Consider the following 20,264-nt stretch of genomic DNA (forward strand, 5'->3'; position numbering starts at 1 on the left):
CACCACACTCACGGAATCACCCGGGGTAGCGCAGCCCGCAGGGTCCAGCTGAGGAAACCCCACAGGACAAACAACCTGGTTCCTTCAACGACAACAATGACAACTGCCAGAAAAGAAACAAAGACTAAGGAAGAAGAAGAGGCGAAGGACCACCTAGAGATTATGATGAGTCTTTAGAGACTGATCAACCCATCGCAATGCAGGACTGACCCTATCTGGATCCTGATTCAAACAAACTATAAAAAAAAAATTAAGTGATAATTAGGGAAATGTGAACATTAGCCAGGTTTCTGATGATACTAAAAAAAAAAAAAAAAGCTAAATTTTTAATGGGTATAATAGTGGTATTGTGGTTCAGTTTTTCAAGAGTCCTTATCTTTAGGGATGTGCACAAAAACATTTACAGATGAAAAGCTATAATGCCTGGATCTTCTAAATAACTCAGCGTGGGCGGGCAGTTGGGAGGATGGTTGAATTGAGATTGGCCGTGATCTGGCGATTGCTGGCACTAGTGGTGTGTGCACAGGGGTTCCTTCTCTGTGGGAAGCTCTCCATCATTAAAGAGTTTAGATAAAGAAAAGAGCCACCACTCAAATACCTGGACTTTGTGGGGATTCCGCTGCAGGCCCACGGGAGGGATCTGACAGGGAGACGCTGACAGTTCCATTTGCTCAAGTATTTTATTAGTTTTGGATTTTTTTTTTCTTTCCTAGGACCAAGGCTTAGGTGTCAGGGAAGGTCTGAAGGCACTGGTTCATCTTCAGCGTGCTGCAGAAACTTTGGAGATGCTCTAGCAGCAGTTCTAGGCCAGCTCGGTCATCCCTTCTCACACAAGCAGAGGTCTCTCTCCTGGCCCTCCCCAGCTCACCCGTCCCCGGCCACCTGTTCTGGGATACCCACTTTGAATGGAAGGATATCACCAGGAAATGGATACCCTCCTCCCCAAGGCAGTGCTTTCTGACCCTGCCCTGCTTCAACCTCCCTTCCTAAACACAGACAAACACACAGAGAGACTTCTTCCCAGCAGGAAGGCCAGCCTCATGGCAGGCTTTTGGACCTAGTATTCTGTATTTGGACTCAGTATTCTGGGAGTGGAGTTTCGACACCAAACACATGTCCTTTAATCCCTCTCAAACGTGTCAACTCTTGAAGCTTCATCTGGGACATAACAAGGGCCCAGGAAGGCCATGGGTGACAATGGCACCTGGGGGCAAAGCCACACCCCCACATTTACTACCACATCAATGTTACTGTCATCAAACCCAGGATCCCCAGCTCAGCCCAGATCTGGCTCTTCAGCACTATCTTAAGAGAAGGAAAAACACTTCTTTCAGAGTCCAAAGCCTGTGCCATCCCAGCCCCTGTCCCCAGTTTATCATCCTGGAAGGAAGGAGCAAGTGGCAACTCTGCTGAGTGTGTCTGGCAGGCATGGGCATGGAGAAAGTGGTACCCACAGATCGATGCTGTTTGGTGGCTCAGCCACAGAAGACATTTTCTAGCAAAGTGGGCCAGCTCAAGGAGGAAGTCATGCCTGTTCTGCTCCATCTCAAGACCACCCAACCCAACTCCAAAGAGGAACAAGTGATGCGGCCCACTGGTGGCCCGAGCTGCACCAACTTGCCCCAACTCACTTCAGGAAGGCACGCTCAAACTAAAGCAATTCCAGTGAGAAAAATCCTACCTTCACTGAAATTATCTGGAGTCTGGGGCCTGAATAATATAGAATACACCCTTAGTTCCCTACTCTGCTTTTGTAGAGGAGACTCGGCCTCAGCCCCAGCCCAGAGCAGTGGCCTTGGGTACATGGAATGGGGTATGAATTCGCTCATATTCCTGGGCGAATGATCTCATAAGCTGGCAGGGAGGCATGGGGGGCCTTTCTTCTGGCCAGGAAACGGTCTCCTTCCTCACATACTTTTCATCCTACCTTAGCCCCATGCTGGCAGCAGTCAAGAATTTGGCCTAAAATAAAAGAGGCCAGGGAAACAACTCAGCTACAAGGATCCAGTCAGAGAGCAGGGTTGGAGGAAGCCAGCTCAGAGGAAGATGAGTGTTGATTTTCATCTTAGATGCTCTCGAGCCCCTGGTTCTAAAATTGGAAGGTGCAGAATCCCCTTGTGCAGGAGTACCTGATGGCCACGCTGGTGAGCTTGAGGCTCCGAGCCTTCTGCAAGCCACCAGCCACCTCTAATACTACCAGGCACACACCCTCCCACTTTGGCTTGCTATATAGACAGAGAATGAGGGGATAACTTTTTTTCCCCTCTTAGTCTCTTTTCCAAAAAAAAAAAAGACAAAAGAAAAAATTCAAGATGAAGGGAGGTGGAATGACTGGCACCTGGCCCTTCTGCATGACGGGTCACGATGGTCACACAGGGCCGGGTGCAGGCCTAGAAAGATCTACAGAAGTAGGTAGGGACTTGAAGGGTGAGAGTAGTGTCCCCTGCTTCTAACCAGTTACCAAAGCAACCTCTCAGGACAAGAATTCCAATACCATCTTCTCCTCTCCACAGTTCTCCAACATATAAACTCAGGGCACTCTAATCTAGATTACATTCCTGACGCAGTGCTGAAAGCACCCCCAAACCCAAATTTTATTTCTGGATCCAGAGATATCATTCCTCCCAACTTCCCAAACAGGCAAGGGGGTGACCATAGCCATTGTGAATTGCTTTTCTTTTTTGTGAATGGGCAGGAAGGAAGACACAGAGACACACACTCGCGGGAAACAACCTTTGCGAGAGTTGAAGTTAAGCCACATTCTCTCACATTCGCATAAAGAGAGGAAAAAGGGAAATGAAGGGGAAAAAATACTGGAATGGTGGAAAGGAAACACACACACACACACACACACACACAGAGAAAGGTTTGGTAGCCCTCTCATTACAAGTTGGTTGGGCATAATGTAAACACACTTCTGCCTTGCTTAATCACAGAGTGCCGCCCGTTTAGGTTTCAAAGGCGGCAGTAAATTGGGCGTAGCTGAGTGGAGGCTAAAAATTAACCAGCCATCTCTGTTTCAATTTGTAAGAAAACAAAAGCGGAAAGAAATTATAAAAAGGGAAAGGGTAAGGGAAAAAAAGGAACAGAGGAGGAGAACTAAACCACCCTGACCCAAAATGCAGGGTAAAACTGGAAAAGCGAAGAGGAGAAGCAGAACTACTTGGAACACAAAAGGAAAAGGAGATTTTACAGAGTTTTTTGTTTGTTTGTTTGCTTAAGACCTCTTCCACAGCAGCGCTGCTCCCTGCCATGCCTGTGCCCCGAGAAAGCCTCTCTGCTCCCCAGCAGAGTGCCAGGGCTGTGGGCATCCATCCTGAGGCCTTGCCACTTTAGCTGAAATAAGGAGAAGGGAAAGAGCTCAAGGAATCTCGTGCTTGTTTTCACTCTCTATGAAATCAAATTACTTTCATACTCTCTGACAGCCAAATCCCAGCCAAACAGCTCCCGCCTGAGTATTTAGGCTGCAGAATCTGCCCACTACTGTCTTCTCTCCTCCTTTCTGTTCATTCAGTCTCATCTCCTGGGGTTTCACATGCCCCTTCTCTCCACCAAACTCCTGCCCATCCCGCTTGTACCAAAACCAGTTTTTCCTGGGACTGGAGGTGAAGCTGCAGGAAAACTAGTACCTGCCCCTCAATACTTCTTCTGACTCATTTTAATAAGAGCAACTATTGGTGTGCTGTTGTTGTTGTTCATCTCAAACTCTCACCATCATGAATAATTCTGGGGGCATCATGTCCCCAATCCTAAGACCTGCAGCATCTTTCTGATCAGGTAAGTCCTCCAACGATGGAAATGCACAAAGTCAATAACATGGCCAGGGAGCAGAGGAGGAAGAATGGAGCAGGCTGGGGGAGACAGAAGACAGGAAAAAGGAAAAGGGCCCATAGAACGTGTTGCAGGCCCGGCAGGACGGGCATACACCAGTTAGGCCCGCGGCGAGTTATCGCTTGTAAATTAGAGAACAATAAACAGAACAAATGCCAGCAAGTAAAATAAAATGAGGGGGAAAAATGGTTGAGAACGACCTACCCGGAGTGTGGACAAAGTAAGCCAGATAAAGATCCAGTTCTTTGATTGTGACTCCAATGTGATGTGGCTGGACGCACAGGCCGGGGTTCGAGCACTGAGGCGACTTGTAGAGCCGCTCCCCATCAGTACTTTCCAGGGGGATCCCCTTAAACAAAATCACCATGACCAGGTCCAGCCGCCACACCTTGTCAGCCTGGCGCAGGCAGTCAATCCGCCGGATCTTGCCCTTCTGGTCGGGGTTGGAGAGCACGCAGCAGGGGGGCTTCTTGCCCGTGATGGTCAGCACGAAGTCCTCGCGGAACTCGGGCCGGATGTCCTTGCGCAGCTTGGCCAGCAGCCGGGATGCCCACTTCTGCTTGATCTCGGGCTTCTCGCCCAGCAGCTCGTCCTTCACCGCCCGCTCCTCGTCCTTCGACATCCGCTTTTCATGCTTCTTGAAGTACTTGCGCTTCCGCGCCTGCAGGTTGAACCAGGTGTAGGAGAAAGCGCGGACGTGAGGCAGCAGTGCCTCGATGAACGGGTGGAACTCATCCTGCAGGCGGCAAGCCGGGAGCATGCGGGGCGAGGGAGGACGGGAGGAGGGGAAGACGGGATGAGGGGGAAAGAGAGAAGGAGAAAAGCAGCGTTAGAAGGGGGGGCACAAGGAAAACCGCCTTCTCCTCCTCCTCCCTCCCCCCAACAATTTTCTCTTGCAATTGTTCTACAAAAGTGTGGTTTGAAGCCACCACCAGCTTCGCCAGCCACTTGCTCCCATCTCAGCCTCAGCAGCCAGACAGAGGCACCGGGAGCCTGTACACACACCTATTCTCTCTCTCTCTCCCTCACTCACTCACACACACGCGCACAGACAACGTTGCCGTCCACACACACACGCTGCTGGTATCCCCGCCAGGCTCTGTCGCGCCCATGACATCTCCATGTTCTATCGCAGCCGTGAACTCCTGTCAGCTCGCCCCGGCGCAATGTCCGTCTGCACAGACGCCCGTGGACGCACACGCGGGGGCGTGCGGGGCCGCCTCTGGTCCCCGACACCGGTCGATTTTTGGCCGCCCCCAAGAAGAGAGAAAATGACATCCACGAGCAAGCGAGTGAGGAAACAGATCAGGCTTCCCTCTCCCCAGGCTGTTTTCATTTTCTTTTCTCCTGATCCAGTTGGAACATCCACCCCAGCATTTTTTAATCAGACCTAAATCCTAAATATGTGATTTCAGCTTTGTTATCGACACCAATACTAATGTTAATCACAGTAATAATGAACAAAACACTTCTTGTTAGCACAAATAAGGTGCTTGTCTCGGCCACATTAGGGTTAAAAGCTACATGGGTCTTCTTGCGACCCCTTCACCAGCCTCCCACAACCCCTTCACCCTCTTTCCCACTCAGTCAGGTGACAGAAGGATGGGCTCTCTCGGTTTTGTTTGTTTTTTTTTTTTTTTTTTTTGGTTGTTTGCTTGTTTGAAGTTTAAATAATAATTGATTTCTGTTTACAAAAATAAAACTGGAAAAAATTAAATAATTACCATTGATCTGAAGCACCCGGCAAAGCCCAACGCCCGATTCTGAGATTCTGGACTCAACAGAGTTGTGAGTTGGGGGCGGGTGGGGGGAGGGGGGAGGAGGAGGAGCAGGAGAGGAAGGTAAATGTTTTAAAGGGGGTTATTATTGGTGTTCTGGGGAATAGGGGCTGGGCTTGGGTGGATTCTCAAACCCTTCCCCCTCCTCCCCCCCCCATGCTCCATTGCACAGAAGGGGGAAATTAATATTTTTTTTGAAAAGGAGCAAAAAGAAAGAAAGGTCAGGGATAGCAAGCAGAGAGAGGGAGCGAGCCGGTTGCCACACACGCCAGGTAAACAAAAGCCAACAAATTTTTTTTCAATTTCTTCCCCTGTGCATCCTCTTCCAGTTAAAAAAAAAAAAAAGAAAGAAAGAAAAAAATGCAAAATTTAAAAATCAAAACCAGCCTCCCACCATCTCCCCGCAACCAACAACGCACCCCACCCCACCCCCGTGCAAAACAAAAACAAAAACAAAACCCAGGAGGGAAAAAGCGGCAGCTGAAGAAAAAGGCTTTCGGCTTTGGCAGCGGCACAGGGGTGTAAACTTCGAGCTGCCTGATCGGAGGAAAAGGGGGAGCTCGCAGATTCCCGGGGAAGAGGACGAGTTCTGACCGGCTGCAGACCGTTGCTGGCAGACGCGTGCAAAAGAGAGAGGGAGCGAGGGAGGGAGGAAAGGAAGAACGGGGGGAGGGAGAGATCGAGGATCGAGGGAGGACGTGGATGGGATGGGGCGTGTGTGTGAGTGTGCGCGTGTGTGTGCGCACTGGTTGGGTTTTGGGGTGTTTTTTTTTTTTTTTTTGCTCCTTTTCTCTCTCTCAAACTCCCTCTCTCTCCTTTCAGGCTCAATCCCCATCCATTTGCTTGTGCCAAGCCAGTAAAAAGGGGGGGGGGAGAAAGAGACAGAGAGAGAGAGAGAGAGAGAGAGAGAGAGAGAGAGAGAGAAGGATCCACCTATTTGGCAAAGAGACATCCACGAGCAGCCAATGGCTGCGTCTAAGGGGAGGAGGGAACCGGGCGAGCCGGGAGGGTGGGGAGAGCCCCCGGCAGTTGGAGACCAAAAACAATTTGCCCAATCGACAAGTTCACGTCTAATGAACAAGCAAAGTCCAGCAGTTATGAATTTTTCATTCCAGGCTCCCACTCGGGTCCATTTGGCAGCAGCCACCCAGCAAATCTGGGGGTGGGGTGGGGCAGTGGGGGGGAACTGGGATTGTGGAAGACTCAAAATTTTTTTTAAGCCTGAAAAAATAAATAAATAAAGGCCTGACTCCGGGCAGGCTGGCGGGCGGGAGCCCCAGAAGGCCTTGGGGAAGCAGCTGCGCCTTCTCTCTGTGTTTTGGTTTCAGTCTTTCTCTCGGGCCTGCACACTCTCTCTTTTTCTGTTTCTATTTCTTTCTTTCTTTTTTTTTTTTTCTTCCTATGGAGCACACAGGGGCGAGTGGAAGTTTTCCTCCCCGGCCACATACACACAAGCCTGCGGTGCTATGAATAGAAATAAGAAGAAAGAGCTCAGAAAGTGTCCATGCCAGCAGTACTTCCAGGGCAGGGATCTGGTGCCCAGGGTACTGCCACCTTGTGATGCCCCCCGGTCTGGCTGCTGAAAGAGCACTCTCAGACAAGGGGTAGGCCACCACCCCACACGTCCCTCTCTTCTCCCCCAGCCCCCAACAAGCTCAGCCTCCTCCTTCGGCCCACACCCAGCCACGCACGCTCCATTAGCGGTGACGAGGGATGCCAACGCAACACAGCTCGGCTCGAGAAACTGCAACAGTTTATTAAAATAGCCTCCTGTCACAGCACTCCGCCTGACAAGCTCTACACGCAGCCACAAACAACAGCCAGACCCGGGGAGAAGTGACAAAGGCAAAAAGATGGACACTACCTCTGAGCAGAAGCAAGGAATCTGACCAACGCCCCTCACCACTGCACAGGCATTTAATTCTTCACTTCCTCCGGATCTGCCCTCTCCAGTTGACCTGAGATTAGTTTTCTTACCTGTCTCCCAAATCAATTTAGACTAAAGGGCCCAAACCCTAGCAGTGCAAAGTACAGAAGTATAAAATGAGAAACCCAAATGAAAAGCAAAGAGCTAAGAAAGCACACAACAAAAAACAGCAAAGGGCTCTACCAAAAGCAGGCCACCTGGGGGAAATCAAGTCACAGAGAAGAGACCCACCAGGGAGTTCCTGCTCTGGTCCTCCACTTGGGACCTTCCTCACAGTAGGCAGAAAAGGTGAGCAATGGGGAGGGGAGTCCCACCTCTGAAGGGGTCTCTCCAGTAAGAGCTATGGAGCAGCCATGCTTGAGGCCTTTGAAATGCAGTAAGAAGGAAATAGATATGAAAGGAAAAGCAGAGGAGGAAGGATGTGGCTGCAGACAGGGAGAACAGGATCCAATTCCACTCAGAACTCCATCCCTACAGCCGCCCTCTCCCCCAGTGAGGCTCAGTCCTCAGCTGGCAACGGAAAAAAGGTCACTGCTCACTCGGGCCCCTTTCTTCCCCAACTGAAACCCTGTGCTTTGTGGCCTTTATGTTGGCAGAAAGGTTCCTGGAAGAGCACCTGGGGCGTGCCAAAATAAAACATCCAGCCTTGGGCTGGCGCTGAACCCTGACAATGGGACAGGGGCTGCCCAACACCTGGGACCCCAGTCTGTGCCCTGAATGATCCATCTCAAGTGAACTGAGCTCATGGCTGACCCCTGAAAGAAACGGTTAGAGGTGAGAGTACAGAAGGCAGGTGTTATCAGAGACAGGCCTCTTAGGGTGGTGTCCAATAATTCACATCATGTTAATAACCAGCTTCAGTCCAATCAGCCAAAGATGTTAGCTTAGTGACATGACATAAGGTACCAAATTCTGCCTCTCCAACTTGCAGAAGCAATTTTGCCTTCTAAAGTCAAGGTGAGGTCATTAAAAACTACAAGTGAGTTTATATTTGGCATTGAGGTGTTTTTCTTATATTCTGATTTATACTAAATATTAGATACCAAACAGAAAATGGCCAACACGAGCCTCCTGGAGAATCCTGGCATGTTCCGCTTCACAGACCACAGTGCCACAGTAGAAGAGACGTGCTCAATATGGGTTGAATCTGAATCTGGTGGTACAACTGGGTCAGGGATAGAGGTGGGGACAGCAACAGTCCCACAGCTGGGAGATGACAGATGGAAGGATCCATGTAGAAGTTACGGAAACAGGACAAGATGCACGATTGGCTCCTGGAGAGGGGTTGGGGGTCAAAACTCCATGGAATGGCGGAGAGATCAGAGGACAGGCCGCAAAAGAGTGTCTCAAAAGAGCCTCAGGGACCCACAAAGAGCCCCAAGCACCCCCTCAAGGCTCTCTTAACAGAAGGAGCCACAGGCCTTTCCCAGGGCAGAAAGTTGGAGGAAGAACAATTGTCAATTGTCCTTCTCCTGCCAGTGACTATAACCTTGCAGGTGGGCAGAAGATTCTCACGCAAATACTTTCCCCTCACCCCATTCTCTCTATGGGCTGCTGACTCCCAGTGGGGGAGGCCTTTCTGGAGGATTGGCCAGGATATTCTGATGCTTAGGGCGATGAGAAGGTCTCTTTCTCTATTTCTCTCTCCTCCCTCCCTCCTTTCCCCCCCTCCTACTTTCGGCGCACACAGAGGAATTGCTCAGGTTCCATTAGAAACATTTCAAGCACCCTCCACTGCAGGCCCCCTCCTCCTGCATGCCACTGGTGGCGGCCATCAGCCCAGACACGCCCCTCATGAGCCCCAGACAAAAGGAAACTGTCCCCCTTTTGTTAAGAGAGTGGAGGCTCCTGTTGGAAGATTACCTGTCCCCGGCCCAGCCTCCTTCCCTTCTCCCCTCCAGCCCCAGGCAGGAGATCAGACCGCTTTACATCCTGCACCAAAGACCAGAATCAAGACAAAAAATCCCTCCCTGGAGATTCAAGGCTTCTCCAGGTCTGAGTCACTGGCAAGTGTAAGAGTTCAGGCGATGGAAGAAGCGAGGGGACATGCAGGCCACAGAGTAGAAGGACGCGGGAAACGGGGAAAGGAAGCCAGTGATACTGGTAATAGGAAGAGGAAAAAAAAAAAAAAAAGACAAGGGGGGCAAAAAGGAAAAGCAGGAAGCACTGGGGGGAAAAGGTATTTCCCCCATTGGAGAGAATCATCATTGAGAAGCCAGAAATAAGACTTTTTAAAAATTCACGTGGACTTTTGGTTTGTGGAAAGGGATTTTGCTGCCTTTGTGGAAGAAAAGCCTCTGTCTTTTATTGTTGAGTACTATTTGGTGAAAAAAAAAAAAACAGCAATAGTTTTCACTGAAACATTTCTAAAATACATACCCATGCCAGTTTCAGCCATCACTAGGAGAAATGTGCCCCCAACAGAAAAAGACTGAAAGGGCCACGGAGAAAGAGAAATAGAGAGAAGGAGAATGAAAAAAGAGAAAAAAGCCAAACCTGGAGAGAGAGTGCCAAGCTGGGCCCACAACTGCAAAGAAAGAAGGACAAAGATGGAGGGAAACAGAACAGCAGAGGAGGAAAAATAAGAAGACAGAAAAGGGCTCTGCGTCACAGCAGAAAAAGAAAAACCAGTTAAGGAAAATGACCGCTTCTCCATGAGAAGAAATGCATGGTTTTCAAAAACTCCACACAACAGACCTGTCCACTGAGGCCTTATGGATTATTTTAGGAAAATATGTACAGTACCTCAATCACATATACAGTGTTAAAAATTCTTCAAAGAAACAAAATAATCTGCCCAGACTGAGATAGGTTTTGCAACCTGCCCGCATCTACCTATAGTGAAACATCTAGAAGCATAAGAAGTTGTATATTTTAAGACAGGGCCACTTTCAGGAGGCTTCTTTATCTTAAAAAAAAAAAAAAAAAAAAAAAAAATCCTATTTGTCCACATCCTGCTGGCCTTAAGGCCCAGATTTATTCTTTCAGATCCTGGACACTTGGGCCCATGTTGATCTGGGTAACTACAGGCAATTAGAGCAAATAACTGACAAAACTGCACAGAAATGACCAGATATTCCAGTATCCATTTTACTAAAGCATATCTGCAGCCTGGGTAAGAAAGGACACGGGAAATTAAAAAGGCCATAAACAGAGCCCCAATTAGTTTGCCCAGTGGTTGGAATTTTGTAATTCAGCCTTGGTCTGAACCAAAAGAAGCCGGCTTCGTAACCCTGAGCTCTCCCATCTTGTCCCAAGATTACCGCTGCTTCGTGGAAGGCCACAAGAAGACAGTGGCCAGACAGCGGCCAGAGATGGGAAGGGAACTGCAGACATGACGCGGCGGCAGCACCGGGCAGCCAGGGAAGGGGCCCTGCTGCTTATCCTAGAGGAGGGTGGGGCCTCCCCTCGGTTGGGGGCCAACGAGAAGGGGCTCTGCAGTCAGAACAAAATCATCCAAGAGTCTGGAAACTCCAGGAATGGAAACCGGAAAATGCACTTTGCGAGGGAGCTCGGATAATTTGGACAAAGCGGGTTTTTGGCTGACTTGGGCCTGTTTTCCTCTGCTCAGGAAAGGCGGCTCTGCGCAGTTTCTTTCTAGTGTCCTCATGCTGGCTGAATGGATTCACCCCACACCCCGGTGCTGGGTCTAGGACAGGGTCTGCCTCACAGCCAGGCCGCACACTTCTCTCCTGTAAACCGCCCCCCCTCTTCCTTTTCTCCTCCAGACTACAAACCCGGAGCGGTGGCCTGGGATCGGGCCAACAGGCAGCCTCGTTCTGGCTCCAAATGCTCCTCTGCTCCAGGCACATCTCCCTTACCCTCTTGGCACAGAATAAAATAGGGTAGGAATGGGGATATTGGGGGAGACAATCTATTCTCTCTAGGGCAACTGGAAATTGTTTACTTTCATCTCATCCTCTACAAGGAATGGGAAACAAAAACCCTAGTCTTTAATTCATTATTTAGCTTGAAAATTCCTTGTGTCACCAAATAGAAGTAAAAGCTGGGGAAGGCCAAAGCTCTCTTCTCCAGCCGGCAGGCTGCTTGGGTATAAAACCCTCCAAAGTGCGTGAAGGACAGATGACAAGGAAGGGCTTCCGGGGGCAAGGGAAGTGCAGAGCCTCACACAGCTAACCGGCTTGGGAAGTGTCACTTCATGGTGGTCAAGGTCCCTGGAAGAGGGAAGAACTGCACAGGCCAGCTTCACAACTTTTTCTGAAGAACTGAAAAAGTGACAAAAGGCAAGGCAAAGAGAGACCAGCGCGTGAAAATGAGATCTCTGCCCAGCACACTGTGAAAATATCTGGAAGGCGAGAGAGAAGGCCAGAGCAAATGGCAAAATGTTGAAAACTCACCCCAGACACCACAGCAAATCCCCTCCTTGGGGTGGGGAAGGGGGTGATCAGGGCAAGGTGACAAAACCCAAAAGGCGGGGGCCTTCCCAGTCCCTCTGTAAGAGCTCCATCAGGATCAGTCCAGACACCCCCCTTCATTTTACCAGTTCTGTTTCTCCTGCCACAGGAGAGACAAGGAGCAAGGAAAGATTTCCCCTCACCACCTGCCCTCAGATCGGCCTGGCACCCTCAGTCCTGAGGGAACCTTTTTCTTGCAATTGCTTCAGCCACAGGCAGTGGCCAGAACCCCAAAATGTACAACTTTAGGAGTTAGAAAGAGGTCATTTTTCAATTCCTCAAAATGTATTGCTCCCCCAACTATTTTATTATCAGGAACATTGCCCAGGAAACCCAATAATCCACATTTCCCTGGTGTCTAGCCCCTGTAGAGCCTGACACTGGGGGTGCTTTGAGGAACTCGGACCATGCCCACCCCTCGGCCACGCTCCGTCCCTCCCCGGCTCCCTTTCTTTCTCACCCTCTCTCCCCCTCTGCGTCCTTCAGCTCCAACACAAACTGTTTGCACGGGAAGTCTCCCTCTATGACCCGATTCAGCACACACAAGAGAAAACTGTGGGCGACAGACCCAACGTCCTAACGAACTTGAGTTAATTAATGCTAAGGAAGAAAAGAGGCGCCCTCGCTCTGTTGAATCACGGTTCACTAGCCCTTTCAGTTTGCTGTGGGTGGAGGAAAAAAAAAAGAGGCTTTTTGGTTCAAATATTTTTGGGGGGCGAAGAGAAAACAAAAACACCGCAGAAGGGCCATGGAGGGCGAAGCTGTCAGTACCTGCCCGGAGGAGCAGACGCGAGAGGAAGGAGCCCGGCAAGGGCTGCCGAGCGTCCTCCCCCTCACTGCTGGCCTGAGCAGTTCTGGGAAGACAGAGAGGGTGAAAGAAAAGGGAGGGGATTATCAATGGCTCCTGGGCCTGTTTAAATAAATCCCTCCAAAAATTGTACTGTCAGACTACAAGATCCATAAAAAAAAAAAAAAAAAAAAAACTCAAACCCAACAACCCAATTTGAACAGAGCCATGGAATTGTTCTAACAGTGCAGAAAACCGAAGTATAAATGGCAAGCGTACATAAAATTTAAGTGTGCAAAGAAAAAAAGAAGAGGTGGCAATCCAGGGGAGCAGGGGCAGAGAGAACAGCTGCAATTTTGCTTTCCAGATGTTGACAGCAAAATGTAATTGGCACGTAACTTACTCCTTACCATTTCTTATCCTTTAGGCCTGAGATGTTAAAATCCTACCTCTATACCTGTCTGTAGGCGGTTTTCAGGCACTCCACACATGTGGACCGGTCAGGATGCCTCTTGGACCACATGCCTGCTAGCTTTTTTATCAGCCCGATATTTTTTGCAAGCCCTCCCACCATTCCTAGCAGGAAGGACTAAGCAAAGCAGGCTAGAATAAATTTTTATTTAAATTTTTATTATTATTTTGTAATGCACAGGTTTTTCTTTGCCTTTGAGACTGGGGCTTCTTTTTTTTAAAGTAAACTTTTTAACTGAAGCAAGGCATGTATAAAAATTGCACACATTGTAAGCTATGCCGCTTGATACACTTTCACAAAGTGAACACACCCATGTAACCCCACCCAGATTAAGAAATAAACATTTTCAGCCCCGCTGAACAGGCCTTAAATTTTTAAGCTATACAGTTCTCATAATTTATATGGCTTAGAAATACCTCCTTGTCACACCAGTATCGTCAAATGCAAACACCTATGTGCATACACGTGTTATAGAGCAGAGTGTGCTATTCATGTGACCACAAAAATGTGTGGCAAATAGAAGCCCCTCTCATCCTCACTGCTGCAGAGTACGTGTACGTGTACGTGTGTGTGTGCGTGTGTGTGTGTGTCTTCTCTCTATGCCTGCCCAACTCTGATCCCATCAACAGGGCAACCAACTGTGCAGCGGGTTTAGCAGACTAACAGGGCATGTATGGGGGACAAACAGGACCCACCGAGCTGAAAGTCAAACAGCTTTAGTGTCTGAGGGGAGCAAGGGCCCCTCCTCTCGCCCTGCTTGCCTGGCAGGCAGGGAATGGGGGGCCTCAGTATGTAGGTCATGAGGGAAAGTGACTCTGCAGAGCCAGGAGTTCCCAAAGGGAATGGGCACCCACTGGGATACACTGTCCCCATCCCTGTCCACAAGAGCCCTGCAGGGAGGTGAGGGGAGCAGAAGGGCATCAAGAGAAGAGAGCAGAGAGAGTGAGCAAGCGGCACCAGGCTGGGCCCAGTGTCCTGGGGAGGGGCTGCCTCAAGAAGGGAGGCAGAGAACCCTGCCTCTGCCTACCCCTTCCCTGGCTCCAGCCCCAGCTGGTTCCCCCCCTCACTTTCACTAGCACTAAATTTACTTTATAATTTTAAAATTAAATTTTAAAAAAAGCAGGAAAGAGAAAGCACTGAAGGCAAAATACCTCCCACAGTATCTCTCTAAGGAGGAAAAAAAAGTTTCTGCTTATGTAAAAAGACGAATACAAGGGATCGCTGAAAAGTCTAAGGACCAAATAACAAGGAAAATAAAAGGGAAACGCATGTAATGAAAAACACCTGAAGCAAATAAATAAAAAGCTCCCTTTGCAACTCAAAGGCACTTCACAGCCACGAATGCCTGTGGGCACTAGCCCCTATGCCCATTTATTGCCCATTTTTCCCATTGCTTTCTCACAGGGAGCTGTTTCTTCCCCAGGCACTTCAGGATCCCCTTTCCCTTCTAAGCGGTCTTCCCCACACTTGGGGGAAGGGCCACCGCAGCCACCTCGCCTACCACCAGCCCCCTACCACCAGCCCAGAGTCGAACCTCTGCATCCCTGATAAAAAAAAAAAAAGTCCTTTCCCCAGCTCCCCCATCTCTCCAGGCCGTGCCCAGCCACTGGCCCTGGACCCTGCTCTTCCTCCCCAAATCCAGGCCCTGTGGCCAGTGGCAAGAGCACTCCTCTGGGGCTGGATGCCAGGCCCAGCCCAAGTGGGCAGCTCTCTCCTCTACCAAGGGCACAGGGTTGCCAAGGCGGGCTCTCCAAGACCGCATTTTCTCTTCCTATTGCATATAGGGCTGGAAAGAAAGAACTATTCAATTTAATTTAAAATATGACAAGGGATCTGAGCCCTATGAGCAGGCGATCTCTAGAAATACTTGATTCTTTTTAGGGGAGAGGATGCAGAGTAGGCAGCGAGGCTGCTTCCCCACACCCGGGTTTGACTCTCCCACCAGCCCGCCGCCTGGGAAACGCGCCCTCGGCTGGCATCGGGGTACCAGAGCCCGGCTCCTTTCTTCCTTTCTTTCTTTTTTAAACGGCTCTAGCGCAAACCAGGCAGTGGGTCAGGGCCCAGAGGCGGGGGAGGGAAGAGGAGAGGGCTGTCTCCAACTCGGGGAGAAGAACGGCCGGCCGCAAGTTTCCCGGTTTGTGCCAGTTTGGGGATTTGCGAATCAGACCGGAGCGGAGGGAACGGCGGGTGAGAAAAAAAGCCCGCATTAAAAACTAACCAGCTCTGCCGAAAAGCGCGCTTTCCGCCCTTAAATAAGACAATGCTGAATGGAGAGGAGAGAGGAGAGAGGAGTTATTTCTCACTCTTTAATTATTCCAATGCTTAGCATTATTTAAAAAGAAAACCACACACATTAGCCAATGATATATTCTAACCCTCAACAAAGCTGGTATTTTTCTCTGATTACAGACTTTGCCGTGGCAAACCCGGGCTCCGACGACAGAGGCAGCGCAGAAGCTTGCTCCTAAATGAGACAATTTTATTAAAATCATAATAATTCCTTGCATTTCTATAGCGCCTTTTCAGTGGCGGAGATCTCAGGTGCCCCACGTACGGGTCTACTAGAGAATCGGGGCGACCGCAAGCTCAGTCGCGGGGCAGGCGAGGCTGGCCAGCTCCACGAAGCGTCACCGGCACGTAGTTTTCTTTTTTTAACAGCCTGTTTCTACCATTCAGCCTCTGTCTCACATGCTTTATATATATATGTATATATATATATAAAGTAATAAAACTCCTTTAAATTTAAAAAAAAAATGTTTTTAGAGAAGAGGAAAAAGACTCGAAGAGTAAGGGGGGAAAAAAAAGCTAAGTGTGGTCTGGGAGCTTGGGGCGGGGGTGCTGCTGGGATGGGCCGCGTCTGGGTCCAGGGTGCAGGGCGCAGCAGGGTCAGCCGCTGCCCCAGGGTCACCTCCCTGGGCGCAGCTGCAGCGGGCTGAGTCATCCGCACGTGGAAAAGGACCTAACACCATCAAAGCGCATTTAAGTAATTCGAGCGATGAGAAGTCGGGTTTATGACCGGCTTCCGAAGGGACTGGGGACAGGCGGCTTTCTCTGAATGCCCGGGGGCTGTTCTGGCTCCGGGGGTGGCTCGGGGGACTTCAGCCCGACACCAGCTTCCTCCTCCAACAGGTTAAGTCGGGTCCGCAGGGCGCACACCTTCTTTTTCCACTTTTCCGTCCTCTCCCCTGGCCTGCCCAGGAAGTGCTGCAAAAGGGCTGGAAGCAATGGGTGGGGAGGCCTCGACGCCCCAAATTCAAGAAATCAGCCCGAGAGGGAAGGTGGCGTAGATCGAAAGGGACTTGGAGGGGAGGTTTTAGGTTTTTAAAGATTTTTTTAGAGGCTGCGCAACTCCCCGCGGCCTGAAGGCAGAAGAGAGAAAGGGAAAGCGCATTTTCTGCCACTTAGTCACATTTGTTCCCCGCGCTCGCTGGAGGCCAAACTCCCCCAAACCCAGCCAACCCTGGAAACAAACAAAAATCTCCCCTGGTAAATTTCCCCGCCTTTACTCCCCCAAAAGAGAAGGCTCGGGGATTGAAGGTGAGGTTCCTTAGAGACCGGGGTAGTCTAGAGGTGGCGACGCTCACTATGAGGCGCGGAGAGACCCTCTTCGAAGGGACCGCCCCCAAGCTGTCCTCGGATTTGGGGGCAGTTAAACTCCAAACTCTCCCAAGCACCCAAAGAATCACAGCAATCATCAACATCGCATTCACAGCCAAAGCCCTCGAACGCTCATTATCCTCCGCCGCACGTCAGGATGGGCGGAGGAGAGAAACTGAGGCACAGGTGGCCCTAAGCCCCCAAACCCCGCGCGCCTGGGGTACAAACTAGCCTTAAGGCAAAAATGCCGACATCGGAGCCCCTTTTGGCGGCGGCCTTTGACGCAGCAAATGGTGAACCGGGACAGTCCTCCATGCCCACCAGCGCGGGGTCACTTTTTGGGGGGTGGGCCGGGGGGGTCACTGTGAGGGGCAGGCCGCGCCCAGGCAGGAGGGAGCCGTGCTTGCGCAGCCAGGGGCCGGGAGGACGCCACCGCGACCCACTAGAGAGACTACGGTGCCTGGGACGGATCATTGAGGAGCCTCTGGCCATGCAAACGGTCGAAAGCCTGACCTAGGCTCCCAGTTTCCCCTCACCTGCCCCCGCCGTCCACGGTCCCCACTCTCCACTCAGCACCCATGGCGGTTCCGTCGTCGGAGCCACCCTGGTACATGCCGCAGGTAGCGTCTCACATCCGGGGCCTCGAAGCGCCGCTTCCCGCCTTTTCGTCGCCGCGCACGCGCACGCCGGGCTTTGCGCACAGCCCGCTCGTGTCCCGCGGCCCCTTCGCGCCCAGGTTCTGGGCCTTCTGCACGGTCTAGGCACTTGCTGTCCTCTTCCACCCCGCAGTGTGCGGTGCAAGTGGCAGTGACCGTCAGCACCCATTTTGCCCGCGACATGGAAAGCACACGACCTTCCCTCCTCCTGCCTGGGCCCCGGGGAGACCTCCCCACCACCTTTACCTCCAATAAGCCCCCTCCCCCGAGTCTGAGTCTGTTGCAGCGGGTCCAGGAAATGCCACGTGCCTTGAGAACCTCCAGAAAGGCTACAATGAAAGGAGCCCGTGGACGACGGACACCTGTCGAGGGGCGCACTTGGCAGAGGGGCTATCTCAGGTAGGGTACGTACTGGCACGCGACCTAAGGCACAGAGACACTGGGGAGGGGATGTTCGTGCCAACATGGGGTGCAGCCCAGCTTCTCTGTTCCGGGGACCCGGAGGAGACGCTGGAGTACCATCTAACTTTCTCCACCCAGGATGGGACATCGAAGAGCTATGATTGGGCAGTGGAGTGTCTGGGGAGTCCCGGCATAACCCCCTGCCTCTGCTCCCACCCCTCCAAAACCCACCCAGCCTCACTCCTGAAGTCCATGGCTCACGCAGGGAATCGTCTCCACTGCCCGGGCGCACCTGGAGCGAAGGCCTGGAGGGCGGGTAGCGTGCCGCCCGAGCTGGACTCGGTCGGGGGCAAGTGGAAATTTCTCCCGAGGTGGGGTGGTGGGGGGCATTAAATGGCCTCTTTGTGGCGAATTGCAAGTCGTCACTCAGGGTTAATTTAAGCGGTAACTGCAAACACACACCAAAAAGCAATGTCTCGCCGCCAGCACCCACCCCCGCGATTGTGTTTCTGGGGCTGCGGAATTCGGCGCTGCAGTCCGGCCCTTGGGGGAGGGGGGTCCCCGGTCTTTAAGAACGTGGGACGTCCGCAGTGGAGACGGGGAGGGCTGCTCCCGCCTCCCCCTACATCCCTGCCTGGCGAAATGGTTTTTGCAGGTTTGGGTCGAAGCCTAGTGGGGGTGGTAAAATCCAAGTACAAACGTGGAGCGGGAAGAGGGGGGAGCGGTTTTTACATATAAAAAGTATATATAAAGGTACAAATTTCAAATATAAATATAGCACATGCAGGGGCGCCACTGGGCAGCAGCAGTTCTGGGATGTCTCACCTGTGCCCCCAGGGACATACGGGGAGGCGGGTGTTCCGAGAGGGATGGGGGAGGTGGGAATTAGGCCTCCCTTCCCTGCCAGCTCCCCCAACAACCCCCTAATGCCACTTTGAAGCTAGATGCCCTGGGCGGCCTGGCAGGTGTGTGACTCGTGAAACACGCGTGTGCAGGCTGGAGAGGTGTGTACCCACATAGGCCTGGAGCCACGTGTGTGGGCACCAGAGCAGGCTCACAGACCCACCTGGAGCTCCCCATGGGGGCCCTGGGCCCAAGTACCTGTGCTTGGAAGCTCCATCGGAGGGAAAGCAGGAGAGTGAATGCTTGTGTTCAGGACCCCCGCGTGGTGCCCGATAGGGGCATGTTTATGGGTGTGAGTGCACCAGCCAGTATCGTTGGGAATGTCAGGCCTAGGTGAGCACATAAGCTTTCGGTGCCTTAGCTCCTGATTGGGGACACCGGGCAAGGGCCTGCTGCGGACCCAGGTGGGAGCAACTGTATGACAGCATGCTTATGTGTGTGCACATGTCCGAGTGCCGGGCTGGGGTGTCAAACAGGGATGTGCATGAGCACGCCTAGGTGCCCTTCAGAGCAGGGCAGGGCAGGGGGGTGTGCGAGTGCTCTTGCATGCCTTGGGAGTAGCCACGTGCGCAGGGGCTGCCGTCTGGACCCAGTCGAGCCCGGATCTGGCCCCTGAGCGGGCCATGGGGCAGGCCCGGCCGCCCGGCAGGCCAAGGCGGGATGTCGTTGGAGCCCTGTTGGTTTTGGCCGAGGCAACTCCAATGGGGGAAGCCCCAGGAGCAGGCGGGGGCGGAACAAAGAAGGGGAAAGCAAGGGAAAAGTGGGTTGCAGAGGAGGAAGCGCCCTGGACCGCGGAGGGCCCCAGGGGCGGTGGAGGCTGGGGCCTGCCTGGGCCAGGGGGGATCCTGGAGGCCCCCCAGGCCCAAGGTGGGTCACTCCACCTGTGTGGACAACAGGGTCAGGATGTTGGCTTGAAGTCCTGAGACTTCTCTGCCTTTGAAGACCCTCTGCCCGATTCTACCCACCAAATCCCCTAAAGGACCACAAGCTGCCACCACTGTGGACCAACTCCAGTCCTCCACAGGGCCACTCACACATCAGACACTCAAGCCTAGTGCCACTGTACTTGTAGTTGCCCCTCTGATAGCCCCCACACTGCCCAGCGGTTTCTCAGTGCCCATCAGTACCCCACTTGGAGCCAAGTAGCATTTGGTGGGGAGGGCGTGGCCCAGTTTTCCCAGCCAAAGGCAGACGGTTTTGAACACCCTTAAGCGGGAAACCAGTAAGCCTCTTCCTCCTGTTTCTTGCTCTGGGCTTCTTAGAACTGGGGAATAGGAAGGGAATTCCCATGGGAAGGCCAGAAGGAGGAGCCTCAGGTGGCCAGGAGGGGGTTGAAAAGCTGGAGTGAACCTGTTTAAGTTTTGCTCACTCCTGGGAATCTGGCTGGGTAATCCCCACCACCCTGCTTCTAGCCCCATGACCTTGGCACTTGACCTTGTGGCCTCTGTTTCCTCATCTGTAAAACAGGTTACTCATACCTGCCTCGTCTTGGGAGG

At 51.9% G+C, this 20,264-nt stretch overlaps 1 protein-coding gene across 8 annotated transcripts in view; it reads right to left on the minus strand.

The window, feature by feature from the left end:
- NFIX (nuclear factor I X) overlaps positions 1–20,264 on the minus strand; it is a 100,973-nt gene that overhangs the window by 66,541 nt on the left and 14,168 nt on the right. For 4 of the 8 annotated variants that reach the window (XM_037992066.2, XM_073016890.1, XM_073016889.1 and 1 more), the window contains one exon: positions 4,036–4,567. In XM_037992066.2, the coding sequence (XP_037847994.1) occupies positions 4,036–4,567 (532 nt within the window). Of the gene's footprint in view, positions 1–4,035; positions 4,568–4,903; positions 5,011–5,555; positions 6,296–20,264 lie in introns of those variants that run through there. The other 4 variants (XM_007995466.3, XM_007995470.3, XM_007995465.3 and 1 more) reach the window with 4 other exon arrangements.

This window comes from Chlorocebus sabaeus, chromosome 6 (genome assembly GCF_047675955.1).
Source record: "Chlorocebus sabaeus isolate Y175 chromosome 6, mChlSab1.0.hap1, whole genome shotgun sequence".
Lineage (NCBI taxonomy): Eukaryota > Metazoa > Chordata > Mammalia > Primates > Cercopithecidae > Chlorocebus > Chlorocebus sabaeus.